This window comes from Triturus cristatus, chromosome 6 (assembly GCF_964204655.1).
Source record: "Triturus cristatus chromosome 6, aTriCri1.1, whole genome shotgun sequence".
Taxonomy (NCBI): Eukaryota; Metazoa; Chordata; class Amphibia; order Caudata; family Salamandridae; genus Triturus; species Triturus cristatus.
In genome coordinates, this window is record NC_140589.1 from 1949128089 (window position 1) to 1949153932 (window position 25844).

The 25844-nt window shown below is 48.3% G+C and overlaps 1 protein-coding gene across 1 annotated transcript in view; it reads left to right on the plus strand.

The window, feature by feature from the left end:
• LOC146822575 (apoptosis-associated speck-like protein containing a CARD) overlaps positions 1 to 25844 on the plus strand; it is an 88508-nt gene that overhangs the window by 32987 nt on the left and 29677 nt on the right. Inside the window, exons 3-4 of the mRNA XM_085609474.1 lie at positions 8439 to 8740; positions 20387 to 20431. Of these exons, the coding sequence (XP_085465600.1) occupies positions 8458 to 8740; positions 20387 to 20431 (328 nt within the window). The 5' untranslated portion in view covers positions 8439 to 8457. The remainder of the gene's footprint in view (positions 1 to 8438; positions 8741 to 20386; positions 20432 to 25844) is intronic.

Consider the following 25844-nt stretch of genomic DNA (forward strand, 5'->3'; position numbering starts at 1 on the left):
CACAGGAGCAAGTGTCACAATGGTGACAAAAGATCCTGTGGCTCCCGAGCAAATCATACTTGGGGAAATGTACCAAGTGACCAGTGATAGCAATGTCAGGCCAGACCATTCCTTGGCAGTTGTTCATTTCTCCTGGGGAGGGGTAACTGGCCTTAAGAAGGTTGTGGTAAGTACAGACCTCCCTGTTGAATGCTTGCTTGGCAATGATTTAGAAACTTCAGCTTGGGCTGAAGTGGACCTTAGGACCGAAGCAGAAATGTTGGGAAACCCTGCACATGTGTTTGCTATGACCAGGTCACAGGCAAAAATGTCAAAAGCTGAACAGGCCCTGGATTCTGGAAGAATGGACCAGGTGCCTCCCAAGAAAAGGAGCAGTAGGGGTAAGGCAGTGTCATTCCCCCCTGACTCAGAAAGCAGATCAGTCTCTTGAGGGAGATGATCTCAGTCCTGAAGAAGGAACTGTGCCAGGGGAGCTTGAACCTGCCCAGGTTGAGTTCTTGGGAACAGGGGGCCCTTCCAGGACAGATCTGAGACAGGAGCAGCTGAGCTGCCCTTCTCTTGAACCCCTCAGAAAGCAGGCTGCTGGGAATGCTAGTGGAACCCATAAGATATATTGGGATGATGGACTCCTGTACTCAGAGAGTAGAGGCCCCAAGCCTGGTGCCACCTGGAGGTTGGTTATACCTCTGAAGTTCAGGGGCTTCCTATTAACACTAGCCCATGATATTCCCTTAGCAGGACACCTGGGCCAAAACAAGACCTGGGACAGAATTGTCCCTCACTTTCATTGGTCCCACATGTCTGAAGACACCAAGGAGTTTTGTCGCTCCTGTGTCACCTGTCAAGCCAGTGGTAAGGCAGTTGGTACAACAAAGGCCCCCCTGATACCACTACCTGTGGTGGGGGTTCTCTTTGAGAGGGTTGGGGTTTACATAGTTGGTCCCATGGATCCTCAAATAGCATCTGGGCACAGGTTTATACTGGTGGTGGTGGACCATGCCACTAGGTATCCAGGGGCTATTCCCCTTAGGACCACTACAGCGCCTGTGGTGGCAAGGGCCCTACTTGGTATCTTTTCCAGAGTGGGTTTCCCTAAGGAGGTAGTATCAGAGAGAGATGCAAACTTCATGTCTAGTTACTTGACTGCTATGTGGAAGGAGTGTGGTGTGAATTATAAATTCACCACCCCTTATCACCCACAGTGCAATAGGTTAGATGAAAGGTTCAACAAAACCCTCAAGGGCATGATCAAAGGTCTCCCAGAAAAGCTTAGGCACAGATGGGACATACTTTTTCCCTGCATTCTCTTTGGCTACAGAGAGGTTCCACAGAAGGGGGTTGGTTACAGCCCATTTGAGCTTCTGCTTGGATATCCAGTGAGGGGTCCATTATGTCTAGTGAAGGAGGGATGGGAGTTACCTCTCAAACCCCCTAAACAGGATATTGTGGACTATGTACTTCGTCTCCGGCCCGCTCCAGGAGGGCTGAGTACATGAAGAAGGCAACTAAAAACCTTGAGGACAGCCAGGAATTACAAGAGGCCTGGCATGACCAAAAGGCTGTGCTGCCTGTTTACCAGCCAGGGCAGAAAATATGGGTGTTGGGGCCTGAGGCCCCAGCAGCCTTCCAAGATAAGTGGAGTGGCTCCCATACCATAATTGAGCAAAAGGTAGAGGTTACCTACTTGGTAGACCTTGGAACTCCCAGGAGCCCCCACGGGGTGCTCCATGTTAATAGGCTCAAGGCATATGTTGACGGGGCTGACATGGGCTTGCTCATAGCTACTGATGAGGGACAGGAAGAAGAGAGTGACCCACTCCCTGACCTGCTCTCTCAGAACCCTGATGATGGTTCAGTAGATGGTGTAGCCTTGGCAGGCAGCCTCACTGTGCAGCAACAAACTGACTGCAGAAAAGTTCTCAGCCAGTTCAGACATATGTTCTCATTGACTCCAAGTCAGACTGCCTGGTGCACTCATGAAGTGGACACTGGGGACAGTCTGCCTGTTAAAAATAAGATTTACAGGCAACCTGACCATGTCAGGGACTGTATCAGGGCTGAAGTCCAGAAGATGTTGGATTTGGGAGTCATTGAACCCTCAGATAGCCCTTGGGCTAGTCCAGTAGTCCTTGTGTCTAAACCTCACACCAAAGATGGAAAGAGAGAAATTAGGTTTTGTGTGGATTACAGGGGACTGAATGCAGTCACTCCACATGCCTCCATCTCCACATGCCTCCATCCGATGCTGTGAGGTGGCCTCAGCAGGCTCAGAGTTCCGGGACCTCATGGATTTGGTGCAGGCCGCAGCAGCCGCCAGGTGATCAGCATGCCGGAGGAATTGCCCTGGTATCACCAGGGAGCATTCCTTGTGCCAAACCGAGGGCTCAGTGAGGGGGGTGCTCAACTGTCGTACGGCGCCCTTCGATCAGCAGGGTGGAGTAGGATTTTAAAAGGATAATGTGACAGGGGACAGAGCTCACAAGACCTTGAGAGGGACCTTGGCCTATCTTCCACTCTTTCAGTCCTCTTAAGGAGATTTCCTCTGTTCTGTTCAGACTTTTCTGAGTCTGGCCCTTCAACCTCAGTCTCCTGGTCATCCTGATTTTCATCATCAGACCCAGAGACTATGATTGACCCACCCCCTGATGCAGACCCACTAGCTCCTAGAGCTAGTTTAAGATCATTTGCTACTAACAGATCTATCAGGTGTTGTGAGGAGGGACTCCTTCCTACCCTCAGTTTCCTTTCAAAGCATAATCCCTTTAGTTCAGTGTAGGCTATATCTTTGTACTGAGATGGGATGGACACACTGGCTCCACCCTGGTAGGACATACTAGTGTTGTGAAGTGTTGTACTACCTACACTAGTTGAGGCCTACTGAACCTAGCTTGAGCTGTAGCAAGGGTGTGCTTAGCCCTTCACAAACAGCTCTAAGTTCAGTAGAACTTATTGATGCTAGCTTGACTTTATATGTACCTTGAGTACCTTAAGTGGTTTTCAGTTAGTAAAACAATGGCAAGCTGGAATCCCACACGCTGCCCACCAATGTGAGATGTTGGCCTGGCATATGCTGGTCACTAGTTATAGTGGCCACCTTGCACCAGTCCAATTCGACTCTTATGGTAGATAGGTTTAAGACAACCTTTTAAAGAAAGCTATCCTAGTGGTAGCTGTGGAGAGCAGCCTTCAGGCTAAGTCTCTGAGGAATGTAAAGCAGCTTGTTTTACAATATAATCTCTTGAATTACTAAATGAAAGGACACCACACAGGTATATATATCAAATATATATGTATTTATTTCTAGACACACTCTACTAATCTCTTTATGAGATTAGAAGACAAGTACACATTCAAATGTCAACAGTTCTCAATAAATTAAGCACAAATATGGCTGGAGCCCTAGGGGCGTACCAGACCATATACTAAAAAAAGGTAGCAGGTAAGTAACAAGCCCACGGGAGACGCGTGCAGTGTCTAAACACAGCCGCGGGTTTCCTATTAGTTTCAATGGAGCAAGTCGCGGTTTGTATTTTAAAGTTTTAGGGCACTTTGAGGAAGTAAACAAGCAAGCCACTTACAAGGTAAGTATTTCGAGGGCCAACACACACTTGGGCACCGGAGTGCACGAGTTACCTCACCCAGGGAAGCCGGGTGCATAGGTGTCTTTTGGTGTCGGGTCGAGATGCTGTTTTCAATGGAGATCACTGAAGACTTGCTGCTTGCGACGACTGGAGAGGTGTCCGCTGGAATCCGAAGATGGATTGAAGATGAGGAAGACCTGAAAATTGAGGGGACAGTGTTCAAGGTCACTTGCCAGTGACCGGTGGCCAGCTAGATGGATGACCACCGATGTCGCGTCGTTTCAGGTTGCTGATGGCGTGTTGTCTCTTTGCTCACGAGGTCCAGGAGAGATCGACGATGACCAGCAGCTGGATTCAGAGTGTCCCACAACATCTGCAGCTAATGGAGGTGTTGGCAACCGGATTGGCACCAACAAGCCTTGGCAACTGCAAGTCTCGTTCAAACTGAAGATGGACGCTGATGCAGACCAGCAAGGTCTGATGGACTCACCCAGCAAGGGTAAGTGAGGGCAGGCCTGGAGAAACCAGGAGGGCCCTTGAAGTTGATTAGAAAGTCTTTGTGGGGGTCACTAGCCAACGGGCAAGCAACCGCAAAGACGCCTTCACAGGAAAAACCTCACAGGAGTCCACGGCTACTCGGGGCGAGGTAGGCAGCTGATTTTTGGTACAAGACCTGCTGAAGACTTGGGCCACAAATGGTCTAATGCACAACTTCGTAGATTGTTGTTTAGGGTTTGCACTCGACAATAGTGCACGGTCCCCGGGTATTGCTGTTCCTCGTCACTCGTGGGGTCCACTCACCACAGCTTCGCTGGGGACTCACAGGGGCCGACGAGAAGTCAGGAAATCTACTTCCAGGGCAGCAGGGACTTCGAACTCCGGCAGGAGCGGCAAAGTTTGCAACCGTTGATTCAAGTTACTGGTGCCTGCCAAGCAGGGGAGTCACTCCTTGACTCCAAGGGAGATTCTTCTGTCTTCCAAAGGTAGTGGAACGTCGAAGGGCCAGGATTCTTCTTTGTAGAGCGTCATCCAGGGTAATCTGAATTGAATTGGCAATGCTTGGTATCTTATAGTAAAGATATGGGAGGGACTAGCTCTATGACCACTCCTCTAGGAGGGTCAGGGTAGTGGGTGGTTATACCCACTTCCCTTTGTCCAGTTTTGCGCCAGAGCACAGGCAGGTAGCCCCTGAACCGGTTTGAGCTGGCATATGCACAGAGGAGCCTACTGCTCCCCCAGTGCAGGACTTCAAAGCACTCTAGGAGTGCACCCACCCAGCTCCAATACACTAAATCCTGTCTGGGAGGTGGTAACACCTCCCTGTGACAGGATACCTTTTGTTGGGCTCCCTCCACTGCGAGTTTCGGTCAACAGCAGGAGGGCAGCCCAATGTCTGTGCTGGTGGCATCCATTTTGTGATGCCAGGGCTCTTTTAGATTTCTACCGTTTAGTACAGTGGGTACATGTCATCCCCTCTAGAAGGGTGGGATCATACTCCCACATCAGTTACTGGTGTGGGGGTATGATTCCAAGTTGTTTGACACCAAACACAACATGTTTTGATGCAGTTCTCCCAAAGTTAGCATTTACCGCGAGGTTATAATGCACTTAAGAGTATATGGTTTAACCGCATCCACAAACAGCAGCAGAGAATAGACTCTGCCAGCTGCAGAGGGGTCCTGCTCAGGCAGAAGCACCCCCTCACATAGTAAACCAAGCACCCTGCCCTTAGGATTGATAGGGCCTACTATAGGGGTGGCTGATGTTTATATGTGTGTGTATGGTGAGATATAGGAACCTATACCTCAGTGAGGAGTGCTAACAATACCTCACACAGGCTGCAGTAGCAGGCCTGTGGTGTCAGATTGTGAATGCTTCCCAGGGGTGGCATAAGATATGCTGCAGCCCCTGGTAGGCCTGTGAAGTACCAATACCCTAGGTACCTAAGGTACCATATACTACGGGCTCATAAGGTACCACAGTATCCAATCACTAGTGCATCTAATATGCACACCAAGTTGTTTAGAGAGATCAGTGAGACTGGGGCCCTGATTAGCAGGGACCCAGCCAGCCTATAGCCAGAAACCAGTGTATACATCAGAAAAAAAGTGGGGGCAACATAAGTGCAGATCCTACTCTCCTACACTGTGAATGACTGCAGAGCTGCAGCCAAAGGGTTGTGAATGACTGCAGAGCTGCAGCCAGAGGGCTGTGAATGACTTCAGAGCTGCAGCCAGAGGGTTGTGAATGACTGCAGAGCTGCAGCCAGAGGGCTGTGAATGACTTCAGAGCTGCAGCCAGAGGGCTGTGAATGACTGCAGAGCTGCAGCCAGAGGGTGGTGAATGACTGCAGAGCTGCAGCCAGAGGGCTGTGAAAGAGTGCAGAGCTGCAGCCAGAGGGCTGTGAATGAGTGCAGAGCTGCAGCCAGAGGGCTGTGAATGACTGCAGAGCTGTAGCCAGATAGTGGTGAATGACTGCAGAGCTGCAGCCAGAGGGCTGTGAATGAGTGCAGAGCTGCAGCCAGAAGGCTGTGAATGACTGCAGAGCTGGCAGCCAGAGAGATGTGAATGAGTGCAGACCTGCAGCCAAAGGGCTGTGAATGAGTGCAGAGCTGCAGCCAGAGAGCTGTGAATGACAGCAAAGCTGCAGAACTGAGGGCTGTGAATGACGGCAGAGCTGGCAGCCAGAGGGCGGTGAATGACTGCAGAGGTGCAGCCAGAGGGCTGTGAGGGACTGCAGAGCTGCAGCCAGAGGGCTGTGAATGAGTGCAGAGCTGCAGCCAGAGGGCTGTGAATGACTTCAGAGCTGCTGCCAGAGGGCTTTGAATTACTGCAGAGCTGCAGAACTGAGGACTGTGAATGACTGCAGAGCTGGCAGCCAGAGGGATGTGTATGGCTGCAGAGCTGGCAGCCAGAGGGCTGTGTATGACTGCAGAGCTGGCAGCCAGAGGGCTGTGAATGACTTCAGAGCTGCAGCCAGAGGGCTGTGAATGACTGCAGAGCTGGCAGCATGAGGGCTGTGAATGACTTCAGAGCTGCTGCCAGAGGGCTTTGAATTACTGCAGAGCTGCAGAACTGAGGGCTGTGAATGACTGCAGAGCTGGCAGCATGAGGGCTGTGAATGACTGCAGAGCTGCAGCCAGAGGGCTGTGAATGACTTCAGAGCTGCAGCCAGAGGGCTGTGAATGACTGCAGAGCTGCAGCCAGAGGGCGGTGAATGACTGCAGAGCTGCAGCCAGAGGGCTGTGAACGAGTGCAGAGCTGCAGCCAGAAGGCTGTGGATGACTGTAGAGCTGCAGCCAGAGAGCTGTGAATGACTGCAGAGCTGGCAGCATGAGGGCTGTGAATGACTGCAGAGCTGCCGCCAGAGGGCTGTGAATGACTGCAGAGCTGCAGCCAGAGGGCTGTGAATGACTGCAGAGCTGCAGCCAGAGGGCTGTGAATGACTGCAGAGCTGGCAGCCAGAGGGCTGTGAATGACTTCAGAGCTGTAGCCAGAGGGCTGTGAATGACTGCAGAGCTGCAGCCAGAGGGCTGTGAATGACTGAAGAGCTGCAGCCAGAGGGCTGTGAATGACTGCAGAGGTGCAGCCAGAGGGCTGTGAGGGACTGCAGAGCTGCAGCCAGAGGGCTGTGAATGACTGAAGAGCTGCAGCCAGAGGGCTGTGAATGACTGCAGAGCTGGCAGCCAGAGGGCTGTGAATGACTGCAGAGCTGCAGAACTGAGGGCTGTGAATGACTGCAGAGCTGCAGCCAGAGGGCTGTGAATGACTGCAGAGCTGCAGCCAGAGGGCTGTGAATGACTGCAGAGCTGCAGAACAGGATGATGTGACAGGCGACAATGTCCAGTGCCTGGGGGAGGAGGGGTCAGTCTGCAGCTGTTGTATTCAGTGTCTGTGGCTGGACGTTTGAAGAAGGAGGGAGTAATCTGAGCCTTCGGTCTCGCCACAGAATCTCGACTCAGAGCAGGAATGCTGCTGTCCTGACGGATCGGCCTCTTCCTTGTGGCCTGAGCTGCATGAGGTGTAGTGGACTCTGCTGATGACATAAACCCCTGCAGGTCACTGTGAGCAGCTGCCGGTGATGGTCTGGTCTCGACAACTGACTCTTGTCTCATCACATGCCCCACACGATGGCTGATGATTGTTAAAGTCAGACTCAAACGTCTGTGTGTTTGTCATTGAGCCTTCCCAGGAAGGGGCCTGTTTGTCTCTCTCCCCTCTCCCTGCTCCAGGCTTGAACACTCCCCCCCCCCCTCATCAAACAGGAAACAGTCAAACCTTTTCCTTCAAGTAGACGTCTGTCTTCTGTCGCGGTGTCAGACTCCTGCCGTGATTGCGGGCGGGGCTTCGAGACACCTTGTTAGGATAAGAGTCACACTTTATGTCTCCCAAGCTCCCTTTACATGGGGGTTTCACTCATTAAATGTAATGTCTCTCGGTCTGCTGCAGAGTTTAAGTTTCTGTGATAGAATCTAGGGGTGTTCAGCGCAGGTCGACGGGTGCGCATCATACTAGATGTTTAGAATAACTAAGTGCATAATTTCCTTGTAATTATAAATATTTCTCTTATCTGGATATGCTAAAGATCTATCCCTGCTCCAGTCCTTCGGCAGTCAGTGTCCTCCCTGCTCTATGCTACAGTGTACATTAGAGCGGAGATCATTATTTCTAAGACCAGACCAACTACTACAGTGCCAGGATGCTCTCCTCGGCCAACAGTAGCGCTGTATTACCTGTATTTCAGCCTTTAATTGATGCACATTGCGCAGGTGCGAGGAGTTTGTGATCATGTACCTCACTTCTGTGACTCCTGAGTTTGTGACCAGACCTCTTTTTATGACCCAATATGTTTTTCAGACGCAGCATCACATGAGCCATGGATGACGGAGGGAGCACATCTGGGGACGTCCTGCTCCACGCCCTGGAGAATCTCCATCATGATTACTTCAGAAGGTTTAAGGATAAATTATCAGAAATCAACTTCAAAGGACAGCGAAACATCCCCCGAAGAAGCCTGGAGGACGCAGACCGGATTGACACCAAGAACCTCCTTGTACAGTTCTACGGCTCGGACTCAGCCATTGATGTGACCATCGAAGTCTTCTCCAAGGTCGGCCTGATGGAGCCGGCAGCCAGACACAGAGGGGCGCGACAGCGAGGTAAGAGGGGTGAGATCATTCACAATCACACCCCAAGGTCCACCTTGATGGCCAAAGTAAAATCATTTTCACAGATCTTCTTATTTTGAGAATAATACAAAGGGTTTTTCAAAGTCAACGCTATTAGACAAGTCCACACGGAAACTCCTTGAAAATGTATTTGGTCTGAAGTCAGCTGTAAGCGCCTCAGAGACTCTTCCTTGGAGCCTGCATGTTGTTGTTTGTTGAGTGCTTGTGTGGTGCGGCTGCCCCTCTGCACCACCACTGACTCCACTGCTCTGGCGCATCAACGAATGAACTCCTTGTAGTATCGTGAGAAGCGAGGAGTAAGCGCTTGCAATCCAGCGGGGACAGCTGTAAAAGGGACCCCCAGACCCTCTCACTCCTTTTCCCCCATCCATTTATTTATTTGAAGTTTTGTATTGCGCTAACAAGACCCCGAAAGGTATCAGAGCGCTTCACAGTAACGGAGAGAGGAACAAAGTGAGGGGATGCTGAGGAGAGGGTGAGGGAGGCTAGCGTGATGAGCTAATCCATGAAGTGGGACGGATCACCCGCCACCGTCAGCGATGAGACTGCGGCTCCTTACTGCCCAGAGCTCTGGGTATTCATTCCAAGTAAAAGTCTCTCTGACTCCCTGGAGCATCTTGGATGACATTCCAAGTAAAAGTCTTTCTGACTCCCTGGAGCATCTTGGATGACATTCCAAGGATTGACTCGTCGGAGGTGATGTGAAGACTGCGGACCTGAGTCACAGAGGTACTTAAGGATCACTGACTAAATATCGAAGGTCAAAATATCGAGCTACAAAAATATCGCAACAAAAATATCGATGTCAAGAATATCGACTTCCTATCTACAATATGGTACGTACAAAAATATCGATAATTAAATATCGATGTCAAAAATATCGTTAGTAAAAAAAATCGTTTTTTTTTGTTTAAAAATATATGTAAAATAAACCAAATAATACTTATAAATAAAATAAACATAATTAAATATATTTTATAATATTTAAAATTAATAATTAATATATATAATTTAATAAAACATTAATTAAACATATACATATAATATATAATATATATACTTACTTAAGAATTAGTTTTAATTATTATTTTAAGAACGTATAAATTATTAATTTTTAAAAATAATTACCAATACATCTACACACATAAAACAATTACATTAATAAATATTAATTAATTACATATAGCAAATAAAAAAAAATAATTTTATTTGAATATTTTTTATTATTAATGATATATTACATTAGCTAAAATAATATAAAACATATTAAATATCAGAGACAATAAAACTACTACTCCAACTCCAAAAAAAACAACAGTAAGGAAAATTTTGGATAGCGTAGGGCTAAAAATTACTATTTCCACTACAGGGAGTGTAACAGTAGGGAAAGCGCTGGATAGCGTAGGGGTAAAAATTACTATTCCAACTCCAGAGAGTGCAACAGTAGGGAAACCGCTGGATAGCGGGAGGGTAAAAATTACTATTCCAACTCCAGGGAGTGCAACAGTAGGGAAAGCGCTGGATAGCGTAGGGGTAAAAATTACTATTCCAACTCCACAGAATGCAACAGTAGGGAAAGTGTTGGATAGCGTAGGGGTAAAAATTACTCTTCCCACTCTAGAGAATGCAACAGTAGGGAAAGCGCTGGATAGCGTAGGGGTAAAAATTACTATTCCCACTCCAGAGAATGCAACAGTAGGGAAAGCGCTGGATAGCGTAGGGGTAAAAATTACTATTCCCACTCCAGTGAGTGCAACAGTAGGGAAAGCGTTGGATAGTGTAGGGGTAAAAATTGCTATTCCAACTCCAGAGTGTGCAACAGTAGGGAAAGCGCTGGATAGCGTAGGGGTAAAAATTACTATTCCCCCTCCAGATAGTGAAACAGTTGGGAAAGCACTGGATAGCGTAGGGGTTCAATGAACATAATAACCAATTAAATAATTTGTTATTAAAAAATTGCATATTAATAATTAATGTACAAAATAATTATTAATAAATACAAATAATTTAAACTAAATATTTTAATAAATAACATTAAATTACACCCCACACTATTCCCCCTTTAACACACAACACACTACACATACAAAAAACACAATAAATTTAACTATCAATGTATCTATTATTTACTATTAATAATACATTCTTTATAATTAATATAGTTAATAATTTTCTAGTTAATACATATTAACTACCAAATTACAATTATTCACAAATTAATTATTAATTAACAATACATTAATTAGCAATAACAACAAATAAAATGAAATAATAATTTATTTATATTTACTATATTTAACTAACTAATAACAATTAATTACCAATTAATAATTAATTAACAATTAATTAATAATAAATACAAATAAAAAAACAATATCATTAATTATTTTAATATAATTACATCCCCCCCTATTCCCCTATAAACACACAACCCACTACACATAAAATTCACATAATTAATTTAATTATCAATTAATCACTTAATAAAAATAAATCACCAATTAATTATTAATTACCAATAAATTAATTAACAATGACAATAAATAAATATTATTAATAAACTAATTATAACTAATATAATTAACCAATTAATAAAATTAATTTACAATTAATAATTAATTAACAATTAATTCATCATAAATACCAATTAAACAAAACATATTAATTCATTAATTATAATTAAATTACTTCCCACCCTATTCCCCTATAAACCCACAACCCGCTCTGATACTAAAACGCTAAATTTACTTTAAAATAATTATTAATCTCTAAACATTTATTTTTAAATGTATTAAAATACATTACAATAATCTTTAACATACAAATAAAATACATAGAAATATCGATATTATTGACATCGATATTTTTGCTTACGATATTCCTTACATCGATATTAAGTACTTCGATATTATTTACATCGATATTACTTACCTTGGGGTCGATATTCTGTCCATCGATATTCTTGACTTCGATATTCTCTCCCTACGATATTAAAAACTCGATATTATTGTAGGTCGATATTAAAAACTCGATATTTTGGCTGACCACCGGTACTTACATGTAGTAAAGTTACGACTGCGGAATCGCTGCACTGCAGTTCTCAGTGCGGAGACTCCACAGTTGTAAATTTACTACATGTACATATCTTTGTGAACCAGGCCCAGCAACATCCCATAGTTATCGCCATCACGACTGAGGGAACACATGGATCTCTGATATTAAAGGACTTCGCTTTAGTAAGGCACTCTTGGCTTCTCTCACCTACCTCCATGGGCCTTGAAGCTTGGGGACATTCATAGCTTTTACCTCACACCCATGTCCGTACTAGTGACCTTGTGGTAGAGGTGCCCTGATACAACACAGCTGCCCATTCACACACAAGGGTAGTTTCTTGAAATATAGACAGGATTGACTAAATTCTGTAGTACATGGTCATTTAGATACTCCCAGACACAGGTGGGATATTTCGTGAATGTATGTCTGTATATGGTATTTCTATAGCCCAACCCTAGACAAACGGAAGCGGAGCGCTGTACAGCGTCAAAGACAATGAGAGATAGGAGAGGTGGGTGCTTTGTGGACTGGTTAATGAGTTGTGATGCAGTCTTCTTTAAAGAGGCGTCTTCTACTCTTTTCCAAATTGCTGCAGGTTAGGGGCAGTCCTCATAGATAAGGGGATGTTATTCCAGATACTGGGTGTATAGATGGATAAGTCCTGCTGCCTTGTTTTTCCTATGTTCACTCCTTGGTCTCTAGATTGATGGTTTCCTGGCGGCAGACGTACCGAGAACCATCAGAGATGTGAGCTTGTTTGCAGCATAAGCAGTGATCCCTGTTGATTTGTAAATGATGCAGCTGGTTCTGAAGATGGTGCAGGCTGGCAAAGGGAGCCAATGTAGTCCCATCAGGATGGGGATGATGACTTGTACTTCTTCAGAGCCTGAATGAGACTTGCTGCATGTGTAGGATGCCCTTACGGGGTGCCAGCATGGAGCCTGGAAAGCCCTGGAGCAGGGCTTTATGGCCATCCAGGTAGAGAGTATGTGGGCTTGGACAGCAGTGCGTTCTGAAAGAAAGGTTTCAGTTCCTTCGGAAGGGAGAGCTGGTACCAGGCCACCTTTATTTTTTGCAGTGTGTTTATTGAGGGTGAATGTAAGTGGCTTGGCATTCAGTGAAAGTTGAGGTTCAAGGTCGTCAGAGTCTGTGTCATTGAACCAGAGGAGACTTTCAAGTAGAGTTGTGCATCATCTGCATTTTAGTGACTCCTGATGCTGTTATCAGGGAGTAGAGCACCCCGGGGCACCATGGAGAGGTTGATGGCGTGGGGTTGGGTATCCTCTGCATCCTGGTGATTCCTGATGCTGTTATCAGTGAGTAGAGCACCCCGGGGCTCCATGGAGAGGTTGAGGGAGTGGGGTTGGGTATCCTCTGCATCCTGGTGACTCCCGATGCTGTTATCAGTGAGCAGGGCAGCCCGGGGCTCCATGGAGAGGTTGACGAAGTGGCGTTGGGTATCCTCTGCATCCTGGTGACTCCTGATGCTGTTATCAGTAAGTAAAGCACCCAGGGGCTCCATGGAGAGGTTGACGGAGTGGCGTTGGGTATCCTCTGCATCCTGGTGACTCCTGATGCTGTTATCAGTGAGTAGAGCACCCCGGGGCTCCATGGAGAGGTTGACGGAGTGGCGTTGGGTATCCTCTGCATCCTGGTGACTCCTGATGCTGTTATCAGTGAGTAGAGCACCCCGGGACTCCATGGAGAGGTTGACGGAGTGGCGTTGGGTATCCTCTGCATCCTGGTGACTCCTGATGCTGTTATCAGTAAGTAGAGCACCCTGGGGCTCCATAGAGAGGTTGATGGAGTGGCGTTGAGTATCCTCTGCATCCTGGTGACTCCTGATGCTGTTATCAGTGAGTAGAGCACCCCGGGGCTCCATGGAGAGGTTGATGGAGTGACGTTCTGTATCCTCTGCATCCTGGTGACTCCTGATGCTGTTATCAGTGAGTAGAGCACCCCGGGGCTCCATGGGGAGGTTGATGGAGTGGCGTTGAGTATCCTCTGCATCCTGGTGACCCCTGATGCTGTTATCAGTGAGTAGAGCACCCAGGGGCTCCATGGAGAGGTTGACGGAGTGGCGTTGGGTATCCTCTGCATCCTGGTGACTCCTGATGCTGTTATCAGTGAGTAGAGCACCCCGGGGCTCCATGGAGAGGTTGACGGAGTGGCGTTGGGTATCCTCTGCATCCTGGTGACTCCTGATGCTTGCACCATAAAAAACACCTTTACACACGCTGATTTAGCATGGCGACCACTCGTTTTCTTTAGTACCGCCATCTTGGGTGTGTGAACCTGCTATTGTGCCATTTTCAGTCGCCATTTTGGGAGGCGCTCTAGCGGTCGGGGGAACATCGTTGAATCACCTATTTAAGCCATCCAATGCAAGCGCGCAGCCTGAAGACTGAGGCTAACATTGAGAGACAGAGTGGGTGATTGTGCGCTGTGAATATTGTTTTTACTTGTTCCTTTCATGTTCGATCTGTTTTTATTAATTACTGAAGTGAACACACAATTGTGATCCATTTCGTCCCCCCTCTTACTTGCACCATAAAAAACACCTCTACACACGCTGATTTAGCGTGGCGACCACTCGTTTTCTTTAGTACCGCCATCTTGGGTGTGTGAACCTGCTATTGTGCCATTTCCAGTCGCCATTTTGGGAGGCGCTCTAGCGGTCGGGGGAACATCGTTGAATCACCTATTTAAGCCATCCAATGCAAGCGCGCAGCGCGCGCGCGCGCAGAGGGCGCGCCGGTGGCGCGCCAGAGGCGCGCCAGTGGCAAGCCCGTCTGCGCCCGTCCGCGCCCTGGACGCTCCCAGTGCCAGAAATGCTGCTCTTCCAATGAACAATTCAGGACAACTGACATATAGTAGAGACCAACTACTACAGTTAAATTCATCAAAGGGTCACAAGCCGGTAGGCGATAGTCTTACCTGCGGCCTTGTAAATAGCTGCTCGCTTGTCAAGCACTCCTCCGAAACCTTTAGCCTCCTGGAAGACATGGGATTAGACGCACTCTTCATAACAGAAACATGGGCCACCGCTGAGTCCACTATTGGTTTGAGCGGGGCCTGTCCTAGTGGTTATAAAATCTTCCATAAACCTCGCAGCACGGGTAGAGGGGGAGGAGAGGGCCTGATTTTTAAAGATACCTTAGATTTTAGACCCTGTCAGATTGACGAGGTGGGGGGAATAGAAATCATGGGCTTCTCACTGCAGTCTCCTAGTGGGAACTTGCTTACGGGAATGCTATGTTACAGGCCCCCGGGCACGATTACACAATTCCACCTTCTTGCGGACACTATCACCAATTTAAAACTTGCCCACACTAACATGGCTGTACTAGGTGATTTTAACCTCAGCGCGGATGGAGGCCTCGGCAGCCAACGTAGAGACCTTCTGCACGCCTGCTCAAACCTGAATCTCCATCAATTGGTGGCCAGCCCAACTCATCAGAAGGGGCATATCCTGGATTTGGTTTTTGCTAATCCAGCCACAACAAGGATAATAAATATAATGCCCTTGAACTGGACGGACCACTTCCTTATACATCTGAGCATGGTGTGGCCTTGCCGGAAGAATATGCCTAGCCAGCAGTGCTCATATAGGTTGGATAGAGAATGGGCCAAACTGGCTAAAGTCGACCTCCCTATTACATTTTTGGACGCTAGTCTCTTCTCCTCCAATAAGTCCGTGGATGAAAATTACAGCTCATTCACTGGACATATAACTAAGTTTTTAGATCAAGCTATTTCCATAAAATCGCTAAAAAAGGTGAGGAAAAGATCAGCGCCCTGGTATAACGAGAAGCTGCATCAACTCCGTCTCTCTCGTAGGCAAGCAGAGAGGAAATGGAGGAGAAACTACATCGAGGATGATAAAAAAGACGTAAGACAAATCCAACTACAATATAAAGCCCTTATTTTGAGATCTAAGGCAGATTTCTATGCCTCCTCCATTACACAGGCCTCAAACGGGACTAAAGCCCTCTTTCAGATTGTCCGAGACCTCTCTAATCCAGACTGCATGAACAATAGAACAGCTCCCTCACAAGTCCTGTGCAATGAAATTGCCTCCTTTTTTCAGGAGAAAATCTCTTACATTGTAAATACTTTACAGGACAACACCCAGGATGACCCCGAGGAAACAACTAGCCTGGCTGAGGTAGACTTACATCTGACTGCGGTCTTAGACAGTTTTCAACCTCTCTCCCAGGCGGCTTTTGACAGCTTGATAGAAAGCGTGTCTTCCGGCTCTCCCCTAGACCCTCTTCCACACAAAATATGGAAGCGTCATGGGCGTAATACTTTTCCTTGGTTGAGGACGATCTGTAACCAGTCCCTGATGGTTGGATCTGTACCAGACTGCTGGAAATTAGCAGTGGTAACTCCACTGATTAAGAAGCCGAATCTGGACCCTCTGGAACCGGCTAATTTCAGGCCCATCTCCCTCTTGCCGTATCCGGTGAAAATCCTCGAAAAGTCAGTAAGCAGGACTTTGTCCCAGTTCCTGGAGGAGAACCTTCTGCTCGACAGGGATCAGTTCGGTTTCCGTCCTGGTCACGGAACCGAAACGGCTCTGACTACCATGCTGGACCATCTTCGATTGCGTGCCGACAACGGGAATGCCATGATTCTTGTGCTTCTCGACATGTCGGCAGCTTTCGACACGGTGAGCCACCCTGTCTTGGTGGAGAGACTCAGGCAGACAGGTGTTAAAGGCAGAGCGCTGCATGGTTTCAATCCTACCTGGAGGGTAGGCAGCAGGTAGTCACCTTGACACCTTTCTCCTCCAGCAGGTCTCCAGTTGTGCACCGAGTGCCGCAGGGATCTGCAATTAGCCCCATCCTTTTCAACATCTACCTGCGGCCCCTGTTTCCGTTAATTAAATCTTTTGGAGTCAGCCTGGTGAACTACGCTGACGACACGCAACTGGCCTTCTCTTTAGAAGGGGATGACGCACTATCCATGGACAGATTTCACCAATGTATGAACCAGACCACGGACTGGCTTAGAAGAAATTCTCTCCAGTTTAACAGTGGCAAAAACGAGGTTGTCTTTTGCTCGCCATCCAGGATCCTTAAACATCTCCCCCCCGATTTCTGCCTCTCGCCTGAGGAAGGACCCCTTCTACCGGTCAAGAAGGTACGTAATCTCGGGGTGATCATTGATGACGACCTCCAGATGGTATCCCAGGCCAGTAAGACCGCCAATGTCTGCTTTGCCCTGTTGCGGCTGCTCCGAAGCATTCTACCTTTGCTCCCTAGGGAGTCACGGGCTACAGTAGTACGCAGCACGGTATTAAGCAGGCTTGACTATTGTAACTCCCTGTATCTGCGGGCCCCACAGTACATCTTCCATGGACTGCAAAGGATCCAGTCAGCAGCAGCCAAATTAGTGCTCGATAAACGTCGTAGTTCTTCGACCACTAGAGCATTGAGGGACTTACACTGGCTTCCGGTTAAGGAAAGGGTCTTTTTTAAGTCCTTGTGTCTGACATTCAGAGCAATGCATGGATTCGGTCCAGCCCCCCTACAGGACAAGTTTGTTCGTCACCTACCAATCAGGCAACTTCGATCTTCTACAGCTGGCTTACTGTTAGTCCCGAGATTTAAGCGCTCTAGGGTAGGTGGAAGGGCCTTCAGCATAGTTGCTGCCAGTATGTCGAACAAGCTCCCATTGAACCTGAGACAATGCAACTCCCTACTAGAATTCCGTAAGGGACTCAAAACCTGGTTATATCCCAAAACATAACTGAGGCCGGCTCTCCATCCCGTCCTCTGTCACCCTTGATATTGGATTATCAGTCTAAGCGCCAGGATGCCCGTAGGGCGATAGCTGCGCTATACAAGTTCCACATCAATCAATCAATCAATCATGGAAAGCAGGAAGGTCCTCTGGGTTTCTCGAGGTTGCTGGCTGCAGGACACACCGGGGTTTTGCTGGGGCAGGTTCGAGGTGGGGACAGGCCAGTAGGGCTGGGGCCAAGTCAGTGGGCGTCCTCCTCTTGTTAGCTTCGGCACGGCTGTTCGGTCCTTCTTCTTTTCTTCTTCTGGTTTCTTGTCTGAGGAAGCAAGGTTCAAGGGTGCCTCTAAATACTAGATTTAGTGCTGTTACAGGTAGGTAAATGTTGAGACCAATGGGTCCCTTCCTTGGGGTGGGTACACCCCCTATTATGCCACCTTCCAGTGGGGGGGCATATGCCTCACTCTGGTTGGCTGGGTCCCTCATCTGCAAGATGGCCGGGACTGAGAGTTATGCTTCACCTCGCCACCCTCACCTGAGGGGGGGGGGGGGGAGTTGGCAGCGGTGGGCACACCTTTCTTCCTCACCAGCCGGTTCTCCCACCCAAAGTGGGGGTCAAAACCAGTGGGGACAAGTTGCTGAGAGCAGCATGTGGCCTGGGGAAGCACACAAAGGCGGAAAGCCTTTGAAGCTTCCCCTTTGTGGACCCTTCCCATCCTGTGGGAGGAGGCTTGGCACCTCGTCCCAGTATGTGCAATGTTTCAGACCCCCGAGAGCAGCAGGCTCTCGACCCAGGGGTCCAGAAACATTTCTGGGGGTGGCAGCTGGGGAGCAGCCACTCAGCCCAGACAATAGTGTTGGTCGTTTTTCTGGGGTTATCTCTAAGATGCACTCTGAGTGCATTTTTCATTAAATCCCACACTGGCATCAGTGTGGGTTTAATGTGTTGAAAGGTTTGATACCAAACTTCTCAGTTTTCAGTGTAGCCGTTATGGTGCTGTGGAGTTCGTAATGAAAAGCTTCCAGCAGCATAAACTCTTAATGGCAGCACTGCACTTACAGTGGCTGAGAATGGATTTAGACTCTGTAGGGGTACAGGGCTCATGCACCTGTACCCTCACCACTGGTATAGTGCACCCAGCTAGAGGGGTGGCTGATCTATGCCAGGGAAGTGGGTTGTGGGCATGGCACACAGGGATGTGTGCCATGTCGACTCCACTTTGTTCTGCACCAAGACACGCAGCCTGCAAAGGCAGTTTGTGAGTGTAAAGGTACAGGCCTCTAAGCGTGGCACAATAAGTGTTGCAGCCCTTGGAGGCCTTCCCTGGTCACAGTGCCCTGGGTACCTGTGGTACCATTTACCAGGGGCTGACCTGTGGCCAGAGATGCCAATTGGGTTTAGGCTTCAAATGTAGTTTTAGGGAAGGAACATAGGCCCTAGGAACTGATTAGCAGGAGCCCAGGGCACACTTAGTCAAAGCACATCAGCACTTCAGCAAAACGTGAGGCAAACATTCAGAAAGTGGGCACTTTCTCACAGCGCCCTATAGCTGGACTATGGGCAGAGGTACTGGAGGCATGGGATAGCCTAGAAGGCACTGAGGTGGGGCCCGACAGACAGAGCGAAGCAGCCAGAGCAGGCCGAGAAGCCTTTAGAGGACGGAGACGGAACGGGTGTGGACTAGTGGAAACCGACCATACACTCCTATAGTAGGTCGCTCCCTCTGGCACAGATGACCCGAGATCTCATACCCCGCCCCCTGGAATAATTTAAATAGGCCTTGAACACAATAGTGCTCCCAGACCCTCGGGGACTGCCCATGCTCACTCCCACTGATACTTTCCCCTTCAAGTGAGCTGCATGGCCCGGAGACAGTAGTTTTCAGAGTTTTTTTACTTATTTGTCCCTTTCATCCCTTTGAGTCCCAGTCTCAGTGATTGCATAGGGTCTTACAGGCAGGCAGCAATGCGGATACTATAAACTACTTAGGGTGACGGGCGCACTGCAAGAGGGGCCCCTAAAGAGGTGCAACTAGGATGGGGGACTGGACTGCTTATGCATGGAGGAACCCCGTGGTCTTGTGCACACGGGGCAAGGAGATAGCCAAGCACCCCTTTGCATACCCCCCCGCGGAAGCCCTGCAATGATATGTATTCTAATCAACAATCTGCCCAAAACATTGTCATTAATGTACTTGCCCGAAAGATATTACGGGGTTGGACCTGAAGGGGCACTGCTTTGACTTTTGTGTGTTTTCTACTGAAAATGCTAATGCACACAAGTTTTTAAAAAAGGGGCATCAAAGATTCTTGACTTTCCTACGAGGTAACATCCCCTAACAATACAAGATGCTGCGGTTCAGTCCCACCAAGAACATTCACAGAGTGCATGGCAGTGGAAGGTATCTCAGAAGGCCCGCGACTTTCACTGACCCTACAAGGATGCTGGCTGTCAGGGGCACCTCAGTACTTCCTAATAATCGTCTCCACTCTTCACTGTCTGGGTTTATGTGTCAGTCAGGAAAAGTCAACATCAGTTCTGGTAGCAAGGCTTCTGGCTCCTCCAGAGAGCCCAACTCCCACCCCCTACCATGATCAAAAATTTGCAAAGCCATGAACCCATCATAATCAATAGCTCCGTAATAAACCCTACCACATAAATGAATCATTCCTGCACATTCTGACTATGAGTTTGGTGGCTAATTAACATCCCACATTACGACGACCAAAGAAATATTCATGAAATCACATTAAAGTGGACGCTGTTTTAGCCTGTGATAGTCTTGATATTAATAAGTGTCATTGAATTTTCAGTGTTGGATCCTCATGAGGCCCCAGAGGTCCCAGGAGCTGCTTCAGGTACGTGACGCTTCCACGCAGATGATGAATAGGATTTTAATCCCAGGGAAAAGAGTCCTCGCTGCAGTGGGACTTGAACTTCTCTGTGAAACAAAATGCTGCAGTGACCTATGCTGTGGGCGCCTACTGTGGATAGGCGGATTTATTTGTGCATATTAATGATGCTGAAGGATGTTGAGGCTGGGTTTGTGTATGTCGATGATGCTGAAGGATGTGCTGGCTTGGTTTGTCCATGTTGATGATGCTGAAGGATGTGGAGGCTGAGTTTGTCCATGTTGATGATGCTGAAGGATGTGGAGGCTGGGTTTGTCCATGTTGATGATGCTGAAGGATGTGGAGGCTGAGTTTGTCCATGTTGATGATGCTGAAGGATGTTGAGGCTGGGTTTGTGTATGTCGATGATGAAAAGGATGTTAAGGCTGGGTTTGTCCATGTTGATGATGCTGAAGGATGTGAAGGCTGGGTTTGTCCGTGGCGACGATGCTGAAGGATGTGGAGGCTGGGTTTGTTCATGTTGATGATGCTGAAGGATGTTGAGGCTGGGTTTGTGTATGTCGATGATGAAAAGGATGTTGAGGCTGGGTTTGTCCGTGGCGACGATGCTGAAGGATGTGGAGGCTGGGTTTGTTCATGTTGATGATGCTGAAAGATGTAGGGGCTGGGTTTGTGTATGTCGATGATGCTGAAGGATGTTGAGGCTGGGTTTGTGTATGCCGATGATGAAAAGGATGTTGAGGCTGGGATTGTGCATGTCGATGATGCTGAAGGATGTGGAGGCTGGGTTTGTGCATGTTGATGATGCTGAAGGATGTGGAGGCTGGGTTTGAGATGATGGAGTCTATACAAAGACTGAATCCTCAAGGTCTGAGTACGCAGTTCATTGAAATGGCCGTGATATGGAAACAGCTCTTTAGGGATGGGAAGAATTCAAGTGGGTGCCTCAGGCTCCATAGCTCAGGCAGTGCTCTGCCCGTGCATCTGCCCGACACAGATCGCGGTTCGCACCCCAGACTGGACTGAACTGCCCTGGCCTCAGTCCTTGCTAGCTGCTGCCTTAGTTTACTTTAATTTTATTTTTCACGATTTCTATGAATTACTTTGTTTTCAGACAGTCCTTGAGGCTCTAGTCAGTCTTTTACTGACTTACTTCCCCCTCTGCCGCTTCCCGCCTCTGCTGCCTCCGCTGCCCCTCCCACGTTCTTTCCCCGTTCCCGCCTCCCAGTTGTCCCGCCCCGACCTCTACTTAATGGAGGCCGCTGCGTGGCTCCACGACCCGACCGCGACCAGCACCAGGAACCCTCGTCATCCGACCTACCAACGCTACAGCTAAACAGCTCTTCACGCACTCGACGACGGCAAGAACAACAACTGCAAGGTCTCCTCACGTCTCGACACCCATGGTCCTTTCATCTGCCAAAACTACTGCCACTCCTTCAACACCACCAGAACCCAGGACCCACCTCTGCCGACCACCAACACCCCCAACGCAGCCCAAACCCTGCAATGCCTTCTCCTCAACGTCCGCTCCCTCCACAGACACACCAAGTAAATCTGTGAGCTCCTCTGCAGCACCTCTCGGGATGCCACCTCCTTGGGACCTGACATTGTGATCGCCATCCCCGAAGGATACAAAATCACTCGGAAGGACCGCACGAACCACCCCGGAGGCGGCATCGCCATCGTCCACAAGGCCAACCTCTGCCTGAGCACCTACACTGACAGGCCTATGGACCTCATGGAACACCTCCACTTCAAGATATAGGTCAACCCAATCACCACTCTACGTGGCACCCTCATCTACCGACCTCCGGACCCTGTGCACCTTTCTCCCCCTCCATCACTGACATAATTGTAGGAGAGTAGGACCTGCCTCTTATGGTTACCCCCACTTTTTTCTGGTGTTCCACTGTTTTTTACTTTAGTCTGGCTGGGGCCCTGCTAATCAGGACCCCAGCCTAGCTGCTTCCTCTCTAAATGGATTCCTAGTACCTTAGGTACACTTCAGATTGGATTCTGAGGTGCCCTTATAAGTCCCTAGTATATGGAATACTATGTACCCATGGCATAGGTACCCCAGGAGCCTACCAGGGGCTGCAGCATATATTGTGTCACCCCTAGAAAGCCTTCCAAAATGACACCACAGGACTGCTACAGCAGCCTGAGTGAGATGGTGCATGCACCCCTCATTGAGATGTAGGTTCACTAGGTCTCACCATCACTGCACATATAAACCTATCAATCAACCCTATGGCAGGCCTTATCAATCCTGAAGGCAGGGTGCTTGTGAGAGGGTGCCCAAGCATGAGCTGAGCCCCTCTGCAGCTATCGGAATCTATTAACCGGAGCTGTCTGTGGTGCAGCCTGACCATATACTCTTAAGTGCATTATAACCTCGCGGTAAATGCTAACTTTGGAATGGCTGCACGCAAGCATGTTGTGTTTGGTGTCAAACACTTTGGAATCCTACCCCCCCCCGCCAGTTCTGGCGGGGGGGGGGTAGAATTCCACCCTTCTAGAGGGAGAGACATGTCCCCACCGGTATACCCGGTGGAAACCTTGAAGAGTCCTGGCATCACAAAATGGATGCTGCGGCCACAGACACGAGTCTGGCCTCCTGCTGCTGATGAAACTCTGGCAGGGGAGGCCTGGACAATAGGTTTCCTGTCACAGGGAGGTGTGACCACCTCCTAGACAGGCAGATGTGTATTGGGGCTGGGCGGGTGCACTCTCAGAGTGCTTTGAAGTCCTGCACTGGGGGCACTTTTGGTGTCCCTGTGCATAGTCCACTTCAAACTGGTTGCAGGGGCTACCAGCTCCTACTCTGGCGTGAAACTGGACAAAGGAAATAGGTGTAACCACCCCTCTTTCCTGGCCCCCAGAGTTAGTCCAACCCCTTTCTTAGGTATAAGTAAGGAACCCCTGACAACAGGACTTTAGATATCCCTGAAAATCCCAGCAAAGCTGAGACCCGCAGCCCTCACGAGTGACGTAGAACTCCTGGACACGTGCACATTTGCTAGTGCATTGACTTCTCGACGCCTCTTGAAGTTGTGCTTTGGTTACATAGACGATAACGGGCTCTCGCAGCTGTGTTTTCACACTTCCCGCATCCCCCGTGGGTCCCCTGTGTCACTGCCTTGGGTGGTTCCTTGGAGTCCCAACAATTCTACAGGCGCTAGGCCTTGTGTCTTATCAAGTTGTGGTTCTTATACCACTATTTTGATATATGGTTTGGTTCGCCCCTAGGGCCATTCGTATATTGTGCTGATTTACTGTGCTATTTGCTGTGTAACATGTGTTCTTTTACCTCTAGCCTCATAAAGAGACTAGAGGGGTGTGTTTTATCTTAAATGCGTATATTTTGAATATATACCTGGGGTGGTTGTGCTTTCATTTGGTCATTCAAGAGATTATAGACTGGTAAAACAAGCTGCTTTACAATCCTTCAAGACTTAGCCTGAAGGCTGCTCTCCATAGCTACCACTAGGATAGCTTTCAATAAAGGTTGTCTTTAACCTCTCATCAATAAGGGTTGTTTGGACTGGTACAAGGTGCCCACTAGATCTAGTGGACAGCATATACCAGGCCAACTTCTCACATTGGTGTGCAGCCTGTGGGATTCCAGCTTGCTATTGTTTTACCAGATAATCTCAATTGAATTGACTAACTGAAAACCACTAAAGGTACCTACGGTACATATAATATCAAGTTTAGAAATATAGTAAGTTCTACTGAACTTGGTGTTGTGTGTCAAGGGCTCAGCACACCACACTAGAGTAGGTAGGTGCTTACATCACACCACACTAGTGATGTCTTCAAGGCCAGGAACCAGTGGGTCCCTGCCAGAAGCCCTTGGGCTTCTATTCTCCAAGTATGATGATCTCCCATTCTTCGAATTGAGAAACTTATGTTCTACTAGGAAGCTGAAGACAGGCAAAAGTGCAAACACCCAACGCCTCATAGAGGTACTCTTCCTAGATCTCAGGAAGACCTCAAGGTCTGAGAGGGTAGGTAGAGTGGGTGGGGCAGCAGCAGAGGAAGGGCCAAGGGGTGAAGAAACCCCTACCCTGACCCCTGGTGCTGGTCCTGGGTGAGATGACAGCAGTCTTCCTCAGGGCAATGCAGCTCCTTCAGAGGATGAAGAAGAGGACCAGGCTCCTCTCTTTGTCCCCCCTGGAAGAGTTGAGAGAGTGCCTAGAAGGTCTAGATCTCCTTCACAGGAGTCAACTCACTCTGACACCTCAGGTGGGACCTCTGTCTCCTCTCATGGGAGGGAATTCTCTCATGAGAGGAGAGAGAGACTGCTCAAGTGTGAGGAAGCTCAGCTTAGAATCAGAAGACAGCAGATGGCTTTAGACAGGGAGTCCCTAGAGCTTCACAAACAAAGAAGAAAGATGGGACTAGAGTGGCATGGTGACAGCAACTTCCCTAGTGCTAGAGAAAGGTCTTATGACCATAGAAACCTGTACAAGATTGTCCCTCCCTTCCAAAGTGGGGATGACATCCACAAATGGATAACTGTAGGAGAGTAGGGTCTGCTTCACATGGGTACCCCCACTTTTTGCTGGTGTTTCACTGTTTTTTTTACCTTAGTCTGGCTGTGGCTCTGCTAATCAGGACCACAGCCTAGCTGCTTCCTCTCTAAAATGGTTTCCATGTACATTAGGTACATCTCTAATTGGGTTCTGGAGTGCCTTATAAGTCCCTAGTATATGATATACTATGTACCCAGGGCATAGGTACGTCAGAGGCCTACCAGGGGCTGAAGCATGTATTATGCCACCCCTGGGAAGCACTCCAAAATGACACCACAGGTCTGTTACTGCAGTCTGGGTAAGGTGGTGCATGTACCCCTTACTGTGGTATAGGCTACCTATATCACTACCATTGCACACACACATAAAACCTATAAGTCACTCCTATGGCAGTCCTTGACAATCCTGAAGGCAGAGTGCTTTGTTTTTATGTGAGAGGGTACCCCTGCATGAGCAGAGCCCTTCTGCAGCATTCGGAGTACCTCCTCTGATGCTGTTTGTGGTGCAGTCTGACCATATACTCTTAGGTGCATTATAACCACTCGGTAAGTGCTAACTGTGAGAAGTTGGCCTGATATGTAGTGCTCACTATTCTAGTGATCACTGTGTATCATTCCAAACGACCCTTATTGATGATTGGTTGTAAGTCAACCTTATAGACCAGCTATCCTAGTAGCGTGGATACGAGCAGTCTTAGGCTAAACTCTAGAGGGCGTGTTAAGCCAGCTGTTTACCATCACATATACCCCTGGAACACCAAGTGAAAGGACACCACACAAGTTGTTATGAAAATAAAAGGATATTTATTTATAACAAGACTACCCTGGCTCTTTATGAGTCAGGGAGCTAAGCACAATACAAAACTCTTAGGAAAATAC